The sequence below is a fragment of the Moschus berezovskii genome, chromosome 8, assembly GCF_049115385.1.
Source record: "Moschus berezovskii isolate FMDL1 chromosome 8, NW_MosBer_1.0, whole genome shotgun sequence".
NCBI lineage: Eukaryota > Metazoa > Chordata > Mammalia > Artiodactyla > Moschidae > Moschus > Moschus berezovskii.
Window position 1 is genome coordinate 88,547,141 of NC_142467.1, and position 16,488 is coordinate 88,563,628.

At 38.8% G+C, this 16,488-nt stretch overlaps 1 protein-coding gene across 1 annotated transcript in view; it reads left to right on the forward strand.

The window, feature by feature from the left end:
- ADAMTS19 (ADAM metallopeptidase with thrombospondin type 1 motif 19) overlaps positions 1 to 16,488 on the forward strand; it is a 270,031-nt gene that overhangs the window by 47,452 nt on the left and 206,091 nt on the right. Inside the window, exon 3 of the mRNA XM_055430830.2 lies at positions 10,988 to 11,153. Coding sequence (XP_055286805.2) covers positions 10,988 to 11,153 — 166 coding nt within the window. The remainder of the gene's footprint in view (positions 1 to 10,987; positions 11,154 to 16,488) is intronic.

The window sequence follows — 16,488 nt, forward strand, 5'->3', positions numbered from 1 at the left end:
GAAGGCCTGGAGATGAAAACCTCCGTGCACTCAGAAGGCCAATGTGCCTTTGGCAACCCACATGCCTGTCACATAAAACACCTCAAGATAAAAGCTCAGAGCCTAATGTGGTATTTTTGTCTTCTGCTTTGTGAGGGATGGGGCCTGTCCTTGCTCTTTTTTTAATTTATTTTTTAATTGAAGGTTAATTGCTTTACAGAATTTTGTTGTTTTCTGTCAAACATCAACATGAATCAGCCATAGGTGATTGAGCCTCCCTCCCTATCCCAACCCTCTAGGTTGATACAGCGCCTCTGTCTGAGTTCCCTGAGATGTGCAGCAAATTCCCATTGGCTGTCTATTTTACATATGATAATATAAGTCTCCGTGTTACTCTCTCCATGCATCTCGCCCTCTCCTCTCCCCGTGCCCATAAGTCTGTTCTCTTTGTCTGTTTCTCCATTGCTGCCCTGCAAATAAAATTTTCAGTACCATTTTTCTCGATTCCATATATGTTTGTTAGTATATGATACTTATCTTTTTCTTTCTGACTTACTTCCCTCTGTATAATAAGCTCTTTAGGTTCATCTACCTCATTGGAACTGACTCAAATGTGTTTCTTTTTATGGCTGAGTAATATTCCATCATGTATATGTGCCACAACTTCTTTATCCATGGGGCTTCCCTGATAGCTCAGTTGGTAAAGAATCTGCCTGCAATGCAGGACACCCCGGTTCAATTCCTGGGTTGGGAAGATCCCCTGGAGAAGGGATAAGCTACCCACTCCAGTATTCTTGGGCTTCCCTTGTGACTCAGCTGGTAAAGAATCCCTCTGCAATGCGGGAGACCTGGGTTCGATCCCTGGGTTGGGAAGATCCCCTGGAGGAGGGAAATGCTACCCACTCCAGTATTCTGGCCTTGAGAATTCCACGAACTGTATGGAATTCCATCAGGTCACAAAGAGACAGGACTGAGCGAGTTTTCGTTTCGCTTTCACTTTTCTTTATCCATTCATTTGTCAATGGACATCTAGGTTGCTTCCGTGTTCTGACTATGGTAAATAGTGCTGCAGTGAACATCGGGGTACTTGTGTCTTTTTTCAGCTTTGGTTTCCTTGGGGTATATGCCTAGGAATGGGATTGCTGGATTGTATGGTGGTTTTATTCTTAGTTTTTGAAGGAATCGCCATACTCTCTTCCATAGTGGCTGTACCAATTTACATTCCTACCAACAGTGCAAGAGGTTTCCTTTTCTTCACACCTTCTCCAGCATTTATTGTTTGTAGACTTTTTGTTAATGACCAGTCTAACTGGGGGAGGTGATATCGCATTGTAGTTTTGATTTGTGTTTCTCTAATAATGAGCGATGTTGAGCATTTTTTCATGTGTTTGTTAGCCATCTGTATGTCTTCTCTGGAGAAATGTCTGTGTAGGTCTTTTCCCAATTTTCTGATTGGGTTGTTTGTTTTTCTGATACTGAGTTTTATGAACTGCTAGTATATTTTGGAAATTAAAGTGGTACCTAATTAAACGTAAAAGCTTTTGCACAGCAAAGGAAAGTAGAAACAAGGTGAAAAGACAACCCTCAGAATGGAAGAAAATATTAACAAATGAAACAACTGGCCTTGCTCTTGATATCAGATTTTGAGCACCTACCATGTGTGAGATGTTGTGCTTGACATCAAATGCTCAGTGCAGATTTTGAAAAGACAAGAGTTATTTGAAACAACAGTCCAAGCAGGTCTTGCCTTTTCAGATAGCCTCACAGAAGAGGCAGCACATGCTGCAAGCCAGGTGGTCTTTGGTTTGAACCCTGTCCTCACCATATACTCATAAACAGTAAGTCTTTTTGAAGCTTGGCTTTTTCAACTGCAAAATGGGTGACATTAACAGAGTTATCCCAAGCTGGCTGTTTGATTAAATGAAGTAATGTACATATTGTATCTGGCATACTGGCATGTTATCTTCTTCTATTCTTGTTTTCTTGTAAACATTTCAAAGTAAGTTTGAAAAGGGAAGAGGAAAGGAGTATATAGTATTTTTTTTTTTAGCCTGGCTAACTAGAAAAGAGTCATGTAGAGAAGTGCAGACTTAAAGAGGAGGTGCTAGTTTTGGGGGGAATTAATGCATCTAAAGTGAGATGAGGAGTAAGAGACAAGGAGAAAGGATCTTGAATAGAAGCAGTGGATCTGGAAGGAGGATTTGGGAATCATTCTCCTGGGGACTTATAAATTCATTGGACGTGATAAACGCAGAGAAACAATTCCTGACTGAAGACCTGCCTTGTGGGTAAGGGAAAGGACCTGTTTAAGGAAACAGAAACAGTTGCTAGAGAAGAAGATAAGTGGAGCCATGGAATATTCTTGGAGGAGAAAGGTGGTCAAGGGTCAAATGCCCGAGGGAGGAGAATAAAAGGAAGGACACGGTGGGTGGCCTCAGAGCAATTTTCCAGTCCAGTGGGGGAAGCTAGAATGCTGGTGGAAATATAAGAAGAATGTAGGTGGCGAGCAAATTCAGTGCTGTATTAAAATCAATTTGGAAATTGGGAGGCTTTAGCTTCTATCCTTGACATTCCCATGAACTCTCAGTGTGATTTTGGGCAAGTCACACAAGATTTCTAAGCCTTGGTTTTCGCGATTTTAAAAATCCAGATGGCCGGATGAGTCTAAGTTTCCTTGTACCATTGTTGTTTCATGATTCTTTTTGAAGCCCTTTGGCAGGGAAAGTAAAGGGAATGATGTTAACAATGTGGTCACATGAAAACTTTTCCTAAAGATAAAAGTTGGACACACAGGAAAGCAACACTGGAAATGCCAAGAGGGAAGAAATCAGATTGAAATTTTGCCTCAGATGGAGTCACAGGTCGAGAGTGTGGCTGAGAGCAGCAACTGTATCTATTTTCTTATCTCTAAAGGGAAGAATACACTGAGTGAAATTAACATTCCGTGAGCACCTGCTCTGTTCCAGGCCCTGTGCATCCAAGGCATGGTGACGAGCACTGCGCCCCAAGCCCTCCCTGGAATAGCTCGTGGTCTCATCAGACAGTCATGCAAACAGCATTCAAAGGGGGCCTAAGTGCAAGAATGGAAAATCTGGATAGAGAAGTTGGTGGTTACTTTGGAGAGGGGACAGGGTCAGCTTGATTTTGAAAAAAAAATTTTCCATACCAACAGTGACTTTTCTGGGAAGAGAAACCAGCAGATGCAGTGTACTAAGATGTGACTGTGCAGCTAAAAGTTATACTGAAATGTGTTAAAATGTAAAGTTTGTTCACACAGTAAAATGTGTCTGTAGTGGTTATATGTGAAGTTTCAATGGAGAGGCAGGCAAGAGTTTATCATGACTATACAACTTATATATCTTCATTTGGAGTTGATCCTCACAGTCAGAAAGGGAAAACTGAAAAGATCGAGTCAGGAGAGTATTTTAGTATGATACAGTAGAAAGATAGATATAGGGTCAGAAGTGTGTTTTCCTACAGATTTATGTGATCATGGCATCTGGTCCCATCACTTCACGGGAAATAGATGGAAAAACAGTGAAAACAGTGTCAGACTTTATTTTTGGGGGCTCCAAAATCACTGCAGATGCTGATTGAAGCCATGAAATTAAAAGACGCTTACTCCTTGGAAGGAAAGTTATGACCAACCTTGATAATATATTAAAAAGCAGAGACATTACTTTGCCAACCAAGGTCCGTCTAGTCAAGGCTATGGTTTTTCCCGTGGTCATGTATGGATGTGAGATTTGGACTGTGAAGAAAGCTGATCGCCGAAGAATTGATGCTTTTGAACTGTGGTATTGGAGAAGACTCTTGAGAGTCCCTTGTACTGCAAGGAGATCCAACCAGTCCATCCTAAGGGAGATCGATCCTGGGTGTTCATTGGAAGGACTGATGCTAAAGCTGAAACTCCAATACTTTGGCCACCTCATGCGACGAGTTGACTCACTGGAAAAGACTCTGATGCTGGGAAAGGTTGGGGGCGGGAGGAGAAGGGGACGACGGAGAATGAGATGGCTGGATGGCATCACCGACTCTGTGGACATGAGTTTGAGTGAACTCTGGGAGTTGGTGATGGACAGGGAGGCCTGGCGTGCTGTGATTCATGGGGTCGCGGAGAGTCGGACATGACTGAGCGACTGAACTGAACTGAACTGATAGAGTCAGATATGACTGAAGCGACTGATCATACATACATAGAATACATAAAAGCTTGAAAAACTACTCCCGCTTACAGTAATATTGAAAATGATGTTTCATTTGAATAAAACATAAAATGAACTTACAGTATTTTAATTTATGTCAATCCCTATGTGATGCTTATGTTTTCAACTATGTATTTTATTTACTTAATGGGATATATGCTATAACATTACCATCAGTTCAGTTCAGTTCAGTTCAGTCGCTCAGTAGTGTCCGACTCTTTGTGACCCCATACAAGAGAATATTTTGGAAAATAGAGCCAACTTATATAGAATTCACATCATGCAGCATATAAGACATTTGTGTGAAATGTTGTTATAAGCAGTGTGCTGACGGCAGATCCCTTTCAGCAGCCTCTGTTACTGCTCTTTAGAAGACAAACATTTATGCTTCTTCCAGTAGCTCAGGGATTCTCTGATATACTTTACAGTCAGATAATAAACAAATCATCCTCAAACCTTCAGGATATTTACTTTCTTTTTCTGTCAAGAACTTTGTCATTTGATGTTTTCAATTATATTGGTTCATCTTATTTTTGGGCTACATTTACCTGTTTCTCAACTCAAATCTTCCCTGATAGCTTCTCTGATAGCTCAGTTGGTAAAGAATCTGCCTGCAATGCAGGAGACCCTGGTTCAATTCCTGGGTTGGGACGATTTCCTGGAGAAGGCAAAAGCTACCCACTCCAGTATTCTTGGTCTTCCCTTGTGGCTCAGCTGATAAAAAATCCACCTGCAATGCGGGAGACTGGTGTTTGATTCCTGGTTTGGGGCGATCCCCTGAAGAAGAGAAAGGCTACCCACTCCAGTATCCTGGCCTGGAGAATTCCATGGACTCTGTAGTCCATGGGGTCACAAAGAGTTGGACATGACTGAGTGAGTTTCACTTTCACTTTCTACTCTATTCAGACATTTTTTAAAATACTTTATTTGTTAAATTAATTTTTCTTGGAGTACAGTTGTTTTACAATGCTGTGTGTTAGTTCTACTGCTCAGCAAAATGAATCAGTTATATGTATACATATATCCCTTCTTTGAAAGGATACCTTTTAAGTAGGAAGCCAGGCGTCTTTTTAAATAGCTTCCTGGATTTTGCATCCTCTTTGCCTTTCTGCTAATGCCTCTTCTCATAAGAAGTAACTTTTATCCAAATTCTACTATCCCTCCAGATAGCAGAGTCTTCTCATAGCCTGAAATTATAATGATCTACCACACACACAGTATTTACTTCTTGTGATGTGCTGTGTATTTTTAAAAATAGGATATTATTAAAGATTCTTACCATATGCAGTTTTAGCCCTCAGATATATACCTTCAACTAGTCAATCGAAAGTTCATATAGAAAACTGAGGTCCTGGAAAATAAAAAAAATTTTCAAAAAGAGAATGGAAAAAATAAAAAGAGAACTTGAGGTAATTTGTAGTGCATCAGCTGCCTAAGTAAATAGGAATTACGGTAGGGGAAGTGAATTAGTTAACCTAGTAAGAGTAGCAACTTTACATTTTTAGTTATTTTTGTTTATGCTTACATTACTACTTTAGAATCTGTTCATCTATTTATTAGGCTATAGTTGATTTGAATTTGAACAACGGAAACATTTGCATTAGGTGAATTGAAGCAATGATATATAAAAATCCATGCACATTTGTCAGCTCAAATTTCATGTTGTGATTAGGAATTGGTGGCCATGATAATACACTTATATGGAGATTAGTGTAAATGGCTGTTTTAAAAACACAGGGGTATCTAAATGGAGAGATAGTAAAATATCAGAACCGGTAAGACCAGAAATGGCTGGTAATTTATTTTCAAATAAGCAGTGGTAAATTTGCCAAACACTGGAATATTTGCTAAAAGGTCAAATCAAATAATAACATTCAATACAACAGGAGAGATGCCATTGTATGAGAAGATGCACATAATGAAAAGGCAGTTACCTTTTAACTAATTTCATTTCCAAATGTTTGCATGAAATACCTCAACATTGTTAACATCATTTTGAAAAATCTCAAGAACAGGAATCTTGGAGAGAATACTTATATAGTTCAAATTTATTTTGGAGTATGTATTGTGCCATTTTAATGCACTTCTAATTTTCTTTCCTTCTAAAATTAAACTTTGGGAGCAAACTCTGGGAGATAGCGAAGGACAGCAAAGGGAAGCCTGGTGTGTTGCAGTCTGTGGGGTTGCAGAGAGTTGGACACAATTTAGCGACTGGACAGTGTTTGCTGAAGTGAATGCTGTCTAATTATGCGTTATTAAGCATCAATGTGTGTCTTAGTCACTCAGTCGTGTCTGACTCTTTGCGACCCCATGGACTGTAGCCCACAGGGCTCTTCTGTCCATGGAATTCTCCAGGCAAGAATACTGGAGTGGGTTGTCATTTCCTTTTCCATTATCAAGCATGCTCTGCTCTGCTCTGCTCAGTCACTTCAGTCGTGTCTGACTCTGTGTGACCCCATAGACAGAAGCCCACCAGGCTCCCCCGTCCCTGGGATTCTCCAGGCAAGAACACTGGAGTGGGTTGCCATTTCCTTCTCCAATGTGTGAAAGTGAAAAGTGAAGTCGCTCAGTCGTGTCCGACCCTTAGCGACCCCACGGACTGCAGCCTACCAGGCTCCTCCATCCATGGGATTTTCCAGGCAATAGTACTGGAGTGGCTTGCCATTGCCTTCTCCGATTATCAAGCATAGGAGAACTTGTAAAGAGACTTTGATCTAGATTTATGTTCTTCCATGGCTTGTAAATTCACAGCACACATAAGATGATCCATTTTGTTAGTGGAATAGGTCCCCTCTTCGTGGGGACATAGAAAACCTCATGACTTCCCTGTTTGACAGATGCCAACCTAAGCTAGAGAACTTCCTGTGGCGTGGGGTAGTATTCTGATCTCAGATAGGAAGCCCTTGCCTGAAGAGAATATGAATACTTGATGCTAAATATGCCCCAGAGTGAACTAAATCTGGCACATGGGGTCAGACAGCAAATATATATTGAATGAATTAGTCATCATTTATAATTATGCCAAGGCTAGCCACTCCAGTATTCTGGCCTGGAGAATTCCCTGCACTGTATATCCATGGGGTCGCAAAGAGTCAGGCACGACTGAGCGACTTTCATTTTCACTGTAATTATTCCAGCTTCCCTCATAGCTTAGTCAGTTAAAACTCTACTAGCAATGCAGGAGACATGGGTTTGATTCCTTAGTCGGAAAGATCCTCTGCAGAAGGAAATGGCCACCCACTCCAGTATTCTCGCCTGGAGAATCTCATGGACAGAGGAGCCTGGCAGACTATGGTCCATGGGGTTGCAAGAGTTGGACACGACTTAGCAACTAAACCACCACCACCATAATTATTCCAACAATTTTTTTTTCAAAGTGACCTTCTTGTTTTTAAAAATGTATATAGATAAAATCCTAACACAATAGAGAATTGTGTGTCATGAAGAGTTTTCCAAATCGTATCTTAAAAAAAAAACACATCTACTTGAAACAATATTTAATATGCTAATATGGTGATATAAGACTTGCCAAGAGTCAGACATGACTGAGTGACTTCACTTTTCTTTATGGTGATACAAAAATGAGTAAATTTTAATTTTTTGGATTCTTGGAGCTTTTCAGTCCACTCTTAAATGTTTGGCTGCTATATTTATTATAATTACACTCATGAATAACATAAAAATTAAGGTGAACATTTATTAAAAGGTTACCCAGCATCAGATTCTATGCTGGAACATATAACAAAATGGTCTATGAACATTTTCTTGTTGCTGTTTAGTCACTAAGTTGTGTCCGACTCTATTTGTGATGCCGTGGGCAGTATACCCCTCCAGGCTCCTCTGTCCATGGAATTTTCCAGGCAAGAATACTGGAATGAGGTGCTGTTCCTTTCTACAGGGGAACTTTGCAACAGTGATTGAACCCCCATCTCCTGCATTGGTAGACAGGTTCTTTACCACTGAGCCACCTGGAAGTCCTTATGATAGGAACATTGCATGTGCTTAAAGATGCTTTTAAAAAATTCTTCCAAAGAACCCTATGAAGCTGTTGTATAAAGACACTAGAAGTTTCTCATAGTTACATGGTAGTAATAGGTTGCTGCTGCTAAGTCACTTCAGTCGTGTCTGACTCTGTGCGACCCCATAGACGGCAGCCCACCAGGCTCCCCCATCCCAGGGATTCTCCAGGGAAGAACACTGGAGTGGGTTTCCATTTCCTTCTCCAATGAGAAGTAATAGGTTATGAACCCAAATAATCTTAAGTCCAGAATCTGTTCTTGATGTTATTAAATTTTATATGATAGTATGCAATTAAATTTTATAGGATTTGTTATTATAACTCTTCCCATGCTTATAACCTGTTGAAAGAATATATCAGGTTACAAATTTATGATTTAGGGAAACTAAGCATCAGAGCCGGAGAAGGCAATGGCACTCCACTCCAGTACTCTTGCCTGGAAACATGGATGGAGGAATCTGGTGGGCTGCAGTCCATGGGGTCACTAAGAGTTGGACATGACTGAGCGACTTCACTTTCACTTTTCAATTTCATGCTTTGGAGAAGGAAATGGCAACCCACTCCAGTGTTCTTTCCTGGAGAATCCCAGGGATGGGGGAGCCTGGTGGGCTTCCGTCTGTGGAGTCGCACAGAGTCGGACATGACTGAAGCAACATAGCAGCAGTAGCAGCAGCAAGCATCAGAGCAGTTATTATTTTAGTCATTAGCTACACTGTCAGTTTTATTTATGGCTTTGGATACTGACTGAATCTCAGAATCACACTTATTCAGACAAGAGAAACATATTTCTGTATTTTCATAATCTCAATCAATGATAATATGACACCACTTATCCTCAATCCGACTTCCCTGGTGGTTCAGTTGGTAAAGAATCCGCCTGTGATGCTGGAGACTTGGATTCAATCCCTGGGTTGGGAAGATCCCCTGGAGGAGGGCATGGCGATCCACTCCAGTGTTCTTGCCTGAAGAATCCCCATGGAGAAGAGGTCACAAAGAGTTGGACATGACTGCGCGACTAAGCACACATTCTATCCTCAATCCATATGTAGATGTACTATATCTTTAATGATTGTTATTTTAATTTAAAAATATTTGATATTCTTTCTTATTCCCATCAAATTTGACTCTAGGGAAAATTTTATGTGTTTCATGTATCTAATTAAAATTGGAGCTGATTTCGTATTTGAGAGAATGAAAACATGCATGGAGAATAAAATAACTCATTGGAAGTTAAACTTCACGGAAATGCCCCAAATACATATATGCCTGATATTTTAAAAGAATGATTAGAAGAGAAATTTTTTGCACTATCCCACAAGTGGTGTGTGCACGTGCATGTGTGTGGACAGGACAGGGAGAGGTGGAAACTGAGAGAGGGACAGGGAAAGGAAGGAAGGAAGAGGGCAAGGGGACACATGGAGATGACGGAACTGCTGTTCCAGCAGCTGAGAAGTTTATGAGTGATGTGAAACTTCAATAAAATGAAATCGGTAAGGATTTTTAGATTTTATTCTTCAGGTATCTTATAATGTCTGTTCTGTACAAAATAAAATGTGATAGCATGTGGGCAGTCAATTAGTCTCTCTGTATAGAAGATGCAATACACTTTAGAAATTCAAACAAAACAGAAAGACTTTTTTTCTTAGGAAAAGGTGTTTTAGCCTAAATTTTAAAAAAATATACAATGTGGAACAGTGACTATATCTGAAGAAATAATTATATTATGATGTTAATTATATGTGAAACAAATTAAAATGAACTGTATATAATTTTTATAAAATTAATATAAAACAGTATTTGAAAACTTTAATATTACCATATCATGTATGAATAATGCAGGTTCTAGGGTATTATTTCTTCAGAATTGTTTACTAATAAGTTAACAGTATAAGTAATCAAATATGCATTTTATATATTAATATATATTATAGTAGACTAAAATATTAAAAATTGGAAAGATCAAGTCATATTTTCTTCCATGTAAAATATTTTCTTCCATGTAAAATATTTTCCTAGTTATAACTTAAATTTATATTCTAAAAAAGAAAGGGAAGAAATGACTAGGCTTAGCTTTAATGTGATAAAAGAATACTTATTTGTTATAAGTTTATCTTGCTGATCATAACTGAATTTTACAGTTTCTTAGCCCCCTGTTCACAACTGGCTAACTTTAAAATATGGTATTGTATGAAATGAAACTTGTTTATGTAAGTGATGCTTCCTTTTTCTGTAATTTATTGTTCAAGGGTTTTAAAAAATGTTTAAAAGAAGGCTTAAGAGTATTTTATATAATAACTGTAATGCTATATATCCTACATTTTTTGTGGTATATTACATACATTATTTTATTAAATAATGATTGTCAAAAAGTTGGACTGTGCGGTGTATGCAATTAAAAACTGTATTGCTCTTCTGTACATGCTGTACATATAAGTGACCCCATGGGTCTCCCAAATTGAGCCTTTAACATTCCAGAATTTTTACTGTGCATCTGTTGCTGGCATCTAGCCTCCCACCCACACAGGCTAAGACTAACTATATGAAGTTTATGCTAGTGCAATAAAGTACCTAAAGATGAAGCAATAAAATGGGAAGACAGTTACCTTATTAGTGGGGTTGCTAAAATAGCTTCACTAGAAAAAAGTATGCATATACGTGGAAGAAAATAAAGTATGTGTGTGTGAGTGGGAGAACCTAGAAAGTAACTTAATTGAGTAAGTTACTTAATTGAAACTAACTTATGAACAGGTATTTCATACGCATCTTTCTATGTTATATATTCCAGATGGGATTTATACAGCTCAATGAGGACTTCATATTTATTGAACCACTCAATGATACAGTGGCCATAACCGGTCACCCACATCGTGTATATAGGCGGAAAAGGTCCACGGAGGAAAAAGTCACAGAGAAGTCCATTCGTCACAGTCATTACTGTGGTGTTGTTTCAGGTAATGCCTTCTCCTGAAACGGTTTAATTAAATATGCAGTGTGAGATGAATCCTGGAATAAATCCTCCCTCCCTCCCTCCCTCCATGCTACCCTCCCATCCCACTCTTTCTTTTTGCCTTGCCTTCCTACCTTCCCCATCCTTCCCTCTCTTTGTGTCTATCCATCTGTCCACGGCTTTATCTTTTTTTTTTTTTTTAATGTGGAATCTCTTGGTTAATGACAATTACATTTGACTTGTTTTCTATGGAGTAGTATATTTTAATATAAAAATAGAAGAACTTCAGATGTTAACACATTGCATGCCCTATATCCCTCTTGAGTTGTGAAGTGTTCCTCATGGGATTCTTTCTGTTCACCTAACTGGAATAGAAATGACAGTGAGAGAACTCCAGATCCCCTGAAATGGAATACGAGCTCATGGTCTTATTTTCGTTTACGTCTGTGTGAACATCATAGAAATCTTTTTACTTTGACCAGAAGCATCTTCTACTTTCTTCTTTTTCTGTTTGATTCAAGTAAAAATCATCTTGAAGGTTAATATTAATAGAGGAATAGGAAGAAGAGTCAAGATTTACTTCTTTGAATTTTATTCTCAGTATCAGAAGATCTTAAATCTTAAAGTGGCTCACAAATATTTCCAACCAGCAAATCCTAGTTTCTGTTTGTCTGCCAGTTTTTCACAGAAATAAAATGGGGTTGCTGTTTGGTGCACTTCCTTATTACTTCCTTTGGCAGAGATATGTGGCATTAGCAAGAAGGGTAAGGAAAAAAGAATGATTTCTATTACATAAATAGGACCTGAAAGTCATAGCCAACATTCAGCGGTTTCCCTAGTAAAAATGTTTGGACATCTAATCCAGACATCTCTGAATATTGACTGATATGAGAAATAGTTCCATTAAGAATCTGAGGAAATATGAATTTATTGAAGAATTTTTGGTGTAAAGACTTTAAAATTGACTTGGAGATTTAGAATTAGGTATTAGTGTATTTAGTGCCAACATAGCAACTTGAAAATTGGTTATGGTATTTGAGGTTGATTTAGGTATATACATTGTGATAATAAGTAACATTTTAGAGGCCTTGGCATGTTCATATCATCAGTTGTCTAGGAGGATCAGATTCAGACAGGATTTCAGTATGTTTCTATTTAGAAATACTATCTCAAATTAATCTCTGATCTCTGTTTTCTTTTGCGAAAGCTCATGGTATCAGTCTATATGAGAATTATCTTCAGAAGTGGTTAAGTGAATCTACCTCTGTGTCACATTATTCAAAGCACATTATCAAGTCAATTTAAATAAGACACACCCCTCTTCTCTATTCTAAGAAATATAGACACACTGGAGTTAAAAAACAGCTGGACAAAAGTCATAGTCTCAAAAAGCAAAAGAAAAGTTTTTATATCGTGAGGCAACAACTTGGATATAGTCCATTTAAGGAGATTGCCTTGTGTGAGGTACACTGAAAATCTGCACTATGCAACTTTTGAATCATAGTAAGTTCCAGCTGTTCTAATTACTCATGTATACAGATGACATAAAGCAGGCTTTATATTCCAGTATGTATGGAGGAAAGGTTTCTAGATAATTCTTATTTTTGATAAGTTTTATAAAGCATAAATACATGGTTCATATTTGACAGACCTTGTTCATAAACTTTCATATTTTTTGAAGACATGACTCTTATATCTTAATTAACCTGTTTGGATCAAGCACTGGCATGCAAGGATTGCTAAGCTATTTTCTAAGTTCTCTTACCTATCTTCAGTGTTTTTTAAGGGAAATTTAAAAATCAGTTTAAAACTAGCAATCTGTGAAATAAAATATCCATTTGCTTATACTGATATGTCTAATTGTGGTTCTTCCCTTCTTGTTTCGGGATAATATATTAGCATATTAAAGAACATTCATATTTGGATAATGTTGCAGCAATTGCCTTTGCACATGGAATCGTAAAGTTTACTTGTATTCAACTTGGTCTTTGCCTATTCCTCTTCATCATGTTAATGTTTTAAGTGTATTGTGTTTATATGTATTGATTATGTAAATGCTTTTTTCTAAATAGATACCTTCATAGTTTAGGATGACTTTGTCGTGTTCTTTTATTAAAAAATAGCAGAAGAGAGAAAGGCGAAGGAGATTGAGAGTCAGAGGCACCGGGTTCAAAGCCTAGCTTCGGTCTCACTCTAGCTAGATACTCTTCTTCACTTCCCTTGAATTTTTGAACCTTAAAATTCTTTATTTGCAACATAAGCGGAATCAGTCACCTCACAGGAATGTAGAGCTAAATGACACAGCTCTTATTCTCACAAAGTGGACCAATATATTGTTTTGGGCAAACTTGTAAATGAGTAATTAGGCTATCTATAATAAGTGCAGTTCAGTACAGTCGCATAGTTGTGTCCGACTCTTTGCGACCCATGAACTGCAGCACTCCAGGCTTCCCTGTCCATCACCAACTCCAGGAGTCCACCCAAACCCATGTCCATTGAGTGGGTGATGCCATCCAGTCATCTCATCCTCTGTCGTCCCCTTCTCCTCCTGCCCTCAATCTTTCCCAGCATCAGGGTCTTTTCAAATGAGTCAGCTCTTTGCATCAGGTGGCCAAAGTTTTGGAGTTTCAGCTTCAACATCAGTCCTTCCAATAAACACCCAGGAGTGATCTCCTTTAGGATGGACTGGTTGGATCTTTCAGTCCAAAGGACTCTCAAGAGTCTTCTCGAACACCACAATTCAAAAGCATCAATTTTTCGGTACTCAGCTTTCTTTATAGTCCAACTCTCGCATCTCTACGTGACCACTGGAAAAACCATAGCCTTGACTACACGGACCTTTGTTGGCAAAGTAATGTCTCTGCTTTTTAATATGCTATCTAGGTTGGTCATAACTTTCCTTCCAAGGAGCAAGCGTCTTTTAATTTCATGGCTGCAGTCACCTTTTGCAGTGATTTTGGAGCCCAGCAAAATAAAGTCAGCCACGTTTCCACTTTTTTCCCCATCTATTTCCCATGAAGTGATGGTACCGGATGTCATGATCTTAGTTTTCTGAATGTTGAGCTTTAAACCAAATTTTCACTCTCCTCTTTCACTTTCATCAAGAGGCTCTTTAGTTCTTTATTTTCTCCCATAAGGGTGGTGTCATCTACATATCTGAGGTTATTGATATTTCTCCCAGCAATCTTGATTCCAGCTTGTGCTTTATCCAGCCCAGTGTTTCTCATGATGCAATCTTCATATAAGTTAAATAATCAGGGTGACAATATACAGCCTTGGTGTACTCCTTTTCCTATTTGGAACCAGTCTGTTGTTCCATGTCCAGTTCTAACTGTTGCTTCCTGACCTGCATACAGGCAGGTCAGGTGGTCTGGTATTCCCATCTCTTTCAGACTTTTCCACAGTTTATTGTGATCCATACAGTCAAAGGCTTTGGCATAGTCAATAAAGCAGAAATAGATGTTTTTCTGGAACTCTCTTGCTTTTTCGATGATCTAGCGGATGTTGGCAATTTGATCTCTGGTTCCTCTGCCTTTTCTAAAACCAGCTCGAACATCTGGAAGTTCGCGGTTCATGTATTGCTAAAGCCTGGCTTGGAGAATTTTGAGCATGACTTTACTAGTGTGTGAGATGAGTACAATTGTGCGATAGCTTGAGCATTCTTTGGCATTGCCTTTCTTTGAGATTGGAATGAAAACTGATCTTTTCCAGTCCTGTGGCCACTGCTGAGTTTTCCAAATTATCAGACATATTGAGTGCAGCACTTTCACAGCATCATCTTTCAGGATTTGAATTAACTCAACTGGAATTGTTAGGCCCACTTGACTTCACATTCCAGGATGTCTGGCTCTAGGTGAGTGATCACACCATCGTGATTATCTTGGTCGTGAAGATCTTTTTTGTACAGTTCTTCTGTGTATTCTTGCCACCTCTTCTTAATATCTTCTGCTTCTGTTAGGTCCCTTCCATTTCTGTCTTTTGTCGAGCCCATCTTTGCCTGAAATGTTCCCTTGGTATCTCTGATTTTCTTGAAGAGATCTCTAATCTTTCCCATTCTATTGTTTTCCTCTATTTCTTTGCATTGATCGCTGAGGAAGGCTTTCTTATCTCTCCTTGCTATTCTTTGGAACTCTGCATTCACATGGGTAAATCTTTCCTTGTCTCCTTTGCTTTTCGCTTCCCTTCTTTTCACAGCTATTTGTAAGGCCTCCTCAGACAGCCATTTTGCTTTTTTGCATTTCTTTTTCTTGGGGATGGTCTTGATTCCTATCTCCTGTACAGTGTCACAAACCTCCATCCATAATCAGGCAGTCTGTCTATCAGATCTAGTCCCTTAAATCTATTTCTCACTTCCACTGTATAGTCATAAGGGATTTGATTTAGGTCACATCTGAATGGTCTAGTGGTTTTCTCCACTTTCTTCAATTTCTGTCTGTATTTGGCAATAAGGAGTTCATGATCTGAGCCACAGTCAGCTCTTGGTCTTGTTTTTGCTAACTGTATAGAGTTTCTCCATCTTTGGCTGCAAAGAATGTAATCAGTCTGATTTCGGTGTTAACCATCTGGTGATGTCCATGTGTAGAGTTTTCTCTTGTGTTGTTGAAAGAGGGTGTTTGCTATGACCAGTGCATTCTCTTGGCAGAATTCTTATTAGCCTTTGCCCTGCTTCATTCTGTACTCCAAGATCAAATTTGCCTGTTACTCCAGGCGTTTCTTGACTTCCTACTTTTGCATTCCAGTCCCCCATAAAGAAAAGTGTTATTTCTAGAAGGTCTTGTAGGTCTTCTATAAGAAGAACCATGACCAACTCACTACCCAAGATTCTAAGCTTCTGTTATTGGGAAGGAGGGTGGGTTGAATCTCAAATATCAAGAAAACCTACCCAGACTACAGGGAAGAAAGAGAACAGAGTATGCAGGTTAAGAAAATGAGCTTTGGAGTCACACTGTTTGTGGTCACATCTTATGCTGCCACTTCCTACTTGTGGGACTCTAGAAAACTTCCTTGCTTTCTCCAAAGCTTCATTTACAATATACAAAATGAATGTAGTGGTACCTGAACCTTAGGGCTCTTGTCATAATTAAATGAGATTATGTGTAAAATGAGAAACATTTGTGAAAATTTAGTGGATGTTGTTAGATGGGGAAAGAACATTTTGGGGAGTAGGAACAATAAATACAAAAGCATAAGGGCAGAAGAAATCATCTACTAGGAGAGCTGAAGTCAGTGTCTGCAGTGTGGACAGGAGGTTCAAGCCTGGAAAAGTAGTCACAGATGAGATAATGAGGGGCCTTGAGTGCTGTGGTAATAAAGACTTTATCTGAAAGGCAAATGTGGTC